An 8,071-nucleotide genomic window follows, 5' to 3' on the forward strand; every position below is an offset into this window, starting at 1 on the left:
GCCTGATATGTTGGTGGGGTTTTGATAAGAATGAATGCTTGCTGGAAAGAGCGTGAAGTTCAGAATTTTTTAAAAGTCTGATTTTCAGTCCACGTTTTAAAACAACTCAGTGAGAAATGCAAATATTAAAACCCATACTCCTTCTTTTGCTTTTGTGTGCTACTTGAATAAAATGCCTCCCCTTTTCTAACTTCTGTTAGTGATCCCTTCCATCTTTCTTTCAGTAACTGGAGATTAGATTATAATTATTGGGGGCTTTTTTGTTTGTCATGTGTATCTATTTTTTTTAATCAAATTCAGAAAATCACAAATATTCTAAACATGAGACCAAGTCGAGTCAACAAATTTCTCTAGAAAATCTTAAGATTCCATTGATTTCAATTGTTAAATGGAGAGGTATTTGGAAAGTTGTGTGTGATTGTGGTGGAAAGGCTGAAGATCCATGCAGAGGATGCCCTTCTAAGAGAGGCTCGAAGTCAGGAAATACAATTATTTTCTTTCTGGCTTGAAAGTCAGGTTACTTTTTCTAGAGGGATTATCAACAAGTGATAGCACAGAGGATCTGGGGTTTAATTTACAAGCAATTGCCAGCCTATGATACCTCTTAATTACTAATAGATCTTGTCTCAAAGAAAATGAAGCAGGATAGTGTAAACAAAGAGCATTTTTACATAATATCCAAGATATTTTTCTTTCTTTTTCATGGAAAAGAAAAGACTGGGATTTTCCATAGTTATTACTGAGGGAGTCAGTCAGAGCTAGTAACTAGAGCTTCAAAGAACTGTACTTTCACTGAAAAACTATCTTACCTAAAAGCTTTGAGATTCTGGGAGAAAGTGTGCTATGCTTGTCTTCCTGTCAGGGGAAGCTGGTCACCCTGGCTGAAAGATGTGAAAGGACTTGAGGAAGGCCATTCTGTTAATGGGAGAGAGTAAGCTTCAACTAAAACAAAAGCCCATGACATAAAAACGGAAACCAATGGGAATCCAAAGCAGTTTTACAGAGAGAACAAGTGGAAAAATTAAGACGTCAAATTTGAGGCTCCCTCTACTGAAAGTGAATGTAGACCTTTTAAAATTATAAATAGTCAACCAAAAATAGTGTATCATGTACTATGTGCCTGGCCAAGATATCAAGATAAATAAGATAGTTTCTGCTCCTTGAGGAATTTCCACACTATTGAGATGGAGGGAAAATTGGTGGAGAAGAGTATATATTTAGACGAACCATAATTATATACCTAATACAGCATAGTATGTCCTATCACAAAGATAAGACGTGAATAAAAATAGATATAGAAATAAATCTGTTAGAAAAGGCACCCAAACAAAGAAGCAAACAAACAAACCAATAAATAAGGAAGATCATGAGATAGTTGCCACTCAGATTTGTGGCTTCAGAGGTAGGAAGACAGTTTAGCTGGCAACTCTCTGTTAAGACTTAAGGACAACAGGGGCCGGCCCAGTGGCGCAGCTGTTAAGTTCACATGTTCCGCTTCTCTGCGGCCTGAGGTTCACTGGTTTGGATTCCAGGTGTGGACATGGCACCGCTTGGCAAGCCATGCTATGGTAGGCGTCCCACATATAAAGTAGAGGAAGATGGGCACAGATGTTAGCTCTGGGCCAATCTTCCTCAGCAAAAAGAGAAGGATTTGCAGTAGTTAGCTCAGGGCTAATCTTCCTCAAAAAAAAAAAAGAGTTAAGGACAACAAAAGAAACCCTTATAGGTTGCTGGTAGTGAGACAAATTGATTCAATCACTTTGGGAAAAAAATTGATATTAAAAGCCAATATTCCTAGACATACACTCTAGATTCTAGAACCTAGAGAAACACTTGTACACGTGCAACTACAATTATTAATATACAAGAATGTTCATAAGATCATTATTTGTGAGAGCAAATTAAACAACAACAACAAAAATACATTGGAAACAACTCAGAAGGAGAATTGATAAATAAATCAGGTATGTTCATTCAATGAAATTTTCAGCAGTAAATAAATAAATTGCCGCTACACACATTTAACAGGGGTAAATCTCAAAAACATATTGTTGAACTGAAAACAATATACTGTTTGAGTTTTATACACACATACACACACATGAAACTAAAAGCAAGAAAAACATTCAGGACTGTGATTCTTGCTAAATAGAGTTAGGAGATACCGGTAAAATTTATTTTTCCAGCTGGGTGATGGTGACACAAGTGTTCATTTTATTATTTATTCATATTCTTATTATTTATGCCTTAAATATATATTATATGCATATTCTTTTGGAGGATACAATATTTCATGATAAATAAGTGAAAGTGTTAATAATGGCAACTGTCTGTGCTACTGCTATGGGTAACAAAGACTGCCCCTGCCTCTCTGGAATGTGTTAGGTCTTAAATGTAGGGACTGCTTAGAATTATTAAACTTGGTGTTCAGAAAACAAAACTAATTATTCAATGTAAAAGTTAATAAATACCCCCGCATATACCAGAGAACTATCTCACATGCTTATGAGGTCTTAAAGAGCAATAGAGGGATATGAAATAACCAGTACTCTTTGTATCAATTCTTCTCAGCTCAAGGCAAGCCTTTGGAAGAACACGAATCATAGTGAAGTGAAGAGTTAGCTGGCTTTCAATGTAGGTAATGTAAAAAATGGATATTTATTCCACAAATGCTTATTAAGGGCTAATTATCTGACAGGTACTGTCCTCTGCCTTGAGAATACAGTAGTGAAAAAAGTGTCAAAATCCCTGGGTTTCCTGGAGCTTAGTTCTATCTGTGGGGAGGGCAGACAGACAATAAAAGAATCATATAAAGAGAAAGTGTTTTCAATGAACATACTAACGAGAGGAAAAAGAAACAAGTAAAAATCAACAAAACGTAGTTATTTCATATTTAAGCTTCACAGATATTGGAACATATCCTTAGATTCTGGGTAAGAAATAAAATGCATTTGTGATGAGAACACAGCTTTGATAAGTATAAGAACTGGCTGGATACATGTAGATGGAAAAGTTCATTCAAAGTCATGATTCTATTAGAAAGTGAAATGAAGAAAACTGTGGGAGTAACAAGTTTTTGGATAGACACGCTAACAAATGATAACATATTGCAAATGTACGTTAGTGATTTTAGTTAGATTGATAATGTCTATGAATAATATGTAACTGGGTTAATGCTGAAGGTAAAAAATAGTCACAAGAGTGAGATGGAAATATATGATACTTCACTTACCAAGGTATTAGAATGAGCCTAAGACTTAAGACTCTGCAAATGTATATTATTTCCCATTCTCCAGAAAATTAACTTAAAAATATTTTAACTTTGAGAAAGTTAGAAAGCAGAAAACTGAATATAGTAATATATGTACTCTCAACTTTAGAAAGCTGCACTAAAAGAAAAGAAAATATGATGAAATATATCAAGGAGTCTATGGCCTATAGCTACACACAGAAAGATTTCCTAAAGGGGTTGGTAGTCTTGTAAACTTATAATTGTAATTATGTAATATAGATAATATTTAAAACGAAGAAAAGCAAGTGGCAACTAAAGAAATCAAAGTGATTGCATAAGAATCTCTCTTACATATTCCGATTTTAGACATTAAAAGAAAATATGATCAAGGGTATATATATCCTTGATGTGTATATGTGTATAACTGTATATGTACATATAATGTGTATATGCGTGTGTATATATAAAAGAACATATTGTGGTCTTGACAAATTAATTAATAAATTCATGTCCGATTGAAATAATGGAACTAGGATCCCATGATTGAAGCTATATAGTGGGAAATTGCACAAACATGAATATACTAAATAACAATAGAACTATCCAGTGATTTAATGGGATAGTCTGCTTATCAACCAAATGGAGATTTAAGCAGATGCTGAGGGACCAAATGAAGAGAATATTGCAGACTGACCAATAGCAATATGTGGATCATTGAACTAAATATTTCCCAGTTCCTTTTCAATCCTAAAAGACTATTTTATTCAGTCCTACTTCTTGTAGGATTTCCTTTCAAGCAACATTCATCCCACTGATCATACGAATCTCTAAGACTTTTTTTCCCCCAATTTGTTCAATTAATTGATTGTTTCAATTATTACCCACCTCTGGGTATTCTTGACTTCTCAGCCACAACATTCATGACTTTCCTCTCCCTCTTTGCTTAATAATTGGCACTTACATTTCCATTCTTTCTTTTGCTGGCTAGTTAACATACCTAATAGAACTAAGTTGCCATTGGATGCCACCCACATTTACTTGGTACTTTGGTGATTAAAATAAATACTTAATTACTGTATTAATTTTCAATTTTCAAATGTAGACCTAGTTTATCTAGAACCAAGAAAAGAATATTGTCTCAGCAGAGTGCCTGGATTTGATAGATCTACTAGACGAATCCTTCTATATTGAACCACGAAGATATTTTACGAACCAACCAACAAGAAGAAGTAATTGGGTTGCACTGATCTTGGAAGAATGAAGTTCCAAAATTTCTCTCTTCAACTCATTCCTAGATTTATCAACTCACATCGCCAGGAAATTATCGTTTATATCTATCCTAAGTCTTTCACTCTGCAGTATAAACTCATTTCCTTTTTCTTGATTCTCTGCAACCAGGTATCTCAATAGCAAAGTAATTTTATTTTCCACAAAATGAGAAACAGAATAAGGTCGTATCAACCATACAGATCATGTAATATTGGTCAGAATGATAGACTCCAAGAAGCATCATAAAATAGGTTGGCAGCTACACTTGTGCTGAAAACACATTATTTTGATAATAATGTGCCCAGTTTGCTCAAATAAAAGATGTTAACAACCACATATTTCCATGTATTTGATGGCAACAGTTATAATGAAAGTGAAATACATTTTGTACAGATCAATAATACCCCGCTAACAATTTACACATCATTTGCTACTTCTTACTACAGTATGGCAAGTGATTTGGGTATTCGCTGCAGAAGACTGATACAATCATAATGTACTAGTGAAAACATGAAATTGATTTTTTTTACTGCTCTAAAATAAGAGGATTCCAAATTATTTCACAATTTTCAAGTACATACAACTTAATCTGATGTGTAGTATTCAGGACTGCTAAAGTCTGCAACCAGTTAAGTAATTCAGAAGTTCTCTAACAAGTATGAACTAAGACAGAGTATGTTACCTTACAAAGGTTATCTTGATACAATAATTGCAACTTCATCTTTCCATTTCAACTACAGACAACTACAACTAAATTTCAACTACATACAAATAGCTTACATGGCTGAACAAAGGAGAACCTTCTATTTTAATTATAAAAAAGTAAAATTGTGGTTAAAATAAAAAAGATATGGTAAAAATAAAAACAAATAAATACCAAGACTCCTATGGACTCTTTTTCATTATCCCCAAGAATATGTTGACATTTACATGTTGACCAGCTGAGGTTCAAATTAAATAGCTCCATAGGTGACAGAAACCCTGAGGGCTGTGTGGATCTTGAGGATAAAGGTGATTGTTTCAGTTATTTCCCTTGAATGCCTTATCCAGACTTGGCCTCGGCATGGGGCAAGGTATTGGGAGCCTGATGCATGCAGGCACGTAATTATGCATTTGCCTATTTTCTTAATTAATTTAAATATGCTTGAGAAGCTTACATTGCTTGAATTGAAAATTCCCGTGGCCTGGTCACTGGATAGAATCAAGGCTCCCTAAAGTGAGACAGTTGATCACATCTTTCATGAATGTTGAAACATGCCTTTTGGTAAAAGAAACTGAAGTCTCAAAATTTTAAAAGTTGGAGAAAATTCTACTCTTTATCTCTTTTTTAAAATGTTTTCTTTTTTTAGTTAAGAAAAATGAGGTTGAAAAAGTTGCTGGCAGCAGCTGCTAGTTTGGCTGAAAGGACGACATAAAAGAATCTGTAGGGTATATACATTACCCTACTACATGCTCAATGAATCATTAATAGAGCCCAGATATTAATCTAGGAAGGGAGGAGCAGAGCTCAGAAGGACAGAAAGACTAGGGTGCAATTAGTGACATTCAGGCCAAAATATTCCCAAGTGTTTGTGGGGTTGGGGGGCTGGGGGAACTGAGCCAACTCTTGGGACAAAGCAATGGTTCAGGTGTATTACCAGTCTCATCAAGCAATAATTTGCTTGCTGGCCCCCAACTCCCCCTCTGGCCATCCACATACTCACAGGCGTTGATCAGGGACCCTGAGCATGTATCCCTCTCTAGGCTGCACTATTTTCTCTAACCCTGGAGTATACTGAGCTCTGCCCATCTTTTCTTCATCTTTCATTTCTCTTTTGATAAATACCCTTAAAAATTTGCACTGTATAGGAAAAACATGGAACCCTTGCTCAGCTCATTTTTCTCCACGAGCATATGCTGTTTTATCCTCATTTGCACGGTTATGGCTTTTCCTCTCTGGAAGGTTAAGCCACCTGCCCTCCCTGCCTCCTTCTGCACGCAACTGTGGTACCCTACACTATGGACAGATGCTGGGCTTATTTTCCCTTTTGAGATTCTATTTCGAGTTAGAATTAGATGCTAGTGAATCAGAAAAAAACTACTCTTGCTAAATCAATACACAGCAGAGTTGTTTCTTGTTTTTTTGGTTTTTTTTTAAAGCAGCCTACTATAGGAAGATCAGTGCCATTAAATACCCAGCTTTACACTCGCCCCGGAGGATGCCAAGTTCTAAAGAATAACAGCTGTCTGGTGAGCAAGTGAAAGATACCTGTGTAAATGTGAAGCTATCTGAGGTCTCTAAGCAAAGGCAGAATGTTTTAAAGGCAGAGTAGACAAGTTTAAGAATTTAGCCAGAAATATAAAATGAGTTGAACTAGACCTTGCTGAAGCAGCGAATTTTTCCCAGGTAAGTCATACTCAGAAGTTTATTGTACACATTCAATAAACAGAAGGAAAATTTATCCGTGAATTATACAATTATTTTGCTACTAATTTTTATAAAATTAAAAATTTTATAAAATTTTTATAAAAGAGTGATTTAATTTCTGGTTTATCTTGTATTTACCATGTTCGTGCTCCAAAAGAATAAGATCACCATCTGATAGCAATTATAGGCATTAGTCCATGCTGCCCAGGAGAAAGTTCAGGATTTAGATTCGATCATGCAGTATGTTACATAGGAAGCAGATATAGAGAAATATAAATGTGAATACTCTATACAAAGTATTTCAAAGGTATTTCTGATTTATAATATTAATTTTAATGTGAAATGCCATCTCTATAAACTGACTCATTTCTTAGAATCCCAGGGCTGGCAAGCAATAATTCGTGCTTGGTGGTTTAACGTCTTCTAACATTCTAATAAATCAATGTGGTATGCTGTCTCATGCTCTAAATTTCCCACACTTAATTGGTAGTAATATCATATGTGTATCATGGATAAACATATTGAATAGAATCTTAAAATAATATATGACAGTCTTTGGAATTTAAAGACACCTTCTTAAGATTGAGATTAATAACTTTCAATTAACAAAATAAAAATAACAGAGCTGTCTCATCTTTGAACCGAAAGCAATGGATGTAAAATCATGGCAGTACTTACCACAGTGAAATTCATAACTTTCAATATCCATATTGTCATGGCTAAGTTAACTATCATGGTAACCAACAGCAGAAGGACAAAGAAGTATAAGCACCTCTTTCGCCATCCATAAATGCCCACCGGGTACAGTTGTGCATTCTCAGCCCTCGGCAGGTTATTCTGTTGTGTTGCTAGTATGTATTGTTCTCTTGTCATCTGGGGAAAAAAAAAAAAAAGAAGAAGTATTTAAAAATAAAACTAATCTTTTTTTAGTCGAAAGACACAACATACCTAAGACTAATGGGTAGTGAGTGCTCAAATAATTGTTGCTGTGCAATTAAAATTAATTATTAGTTAATTTGTTTAAAAGGTTACAAAACTTCTCTAATCATGGTCATCAATGTTACTTTTTTGAGCTATTTAACTGATTGTTGTATCTATAAGATGCAGATTTTTTCCGGTCAGATTTGCCCCATCCCAACAGTTTCTCTCAGGGGTCTCTTGAA

General features: G+C 34.9%; 1 protein-coding gene across 1 annotated transcript in view; it reads right to left on the reverse strand.

Moving 5' to 3' along the window:
• Positions 1-7,781, reverse strand: part of SGCZ (sarcoglycan zeta) — a 440,778-nt gene extending 432,997 nt beyond the window's left edge. Inside the window, exon 1 of the mRNA XM_014847812.3 lies at positions 7,587-7,781. Within this exon, the coding sequence (XP_014703298.1) occupies positions 7,587-7,781 (195 nt within the window). The remainder of the gene's footprint in view (positions 1-7,586) is intronic.
• Positions 7,782-8,071: the final 290 nt, after the last annotated feature.

Source organism: Equus asinus, chromosome 27 (genome assembly GCF_041296235.1).
Source record: "Equus asinus isolate D_3611 breed Donkey chromosome 27, EquAss-T2T_v2, whole genome shotgun sequence".
Taxonomy (NCBI): Eukaryota; Metazoa; Chordata; class Mammalia; order Perissodactyla; family Equidae; genus Equus; species Equus asinus.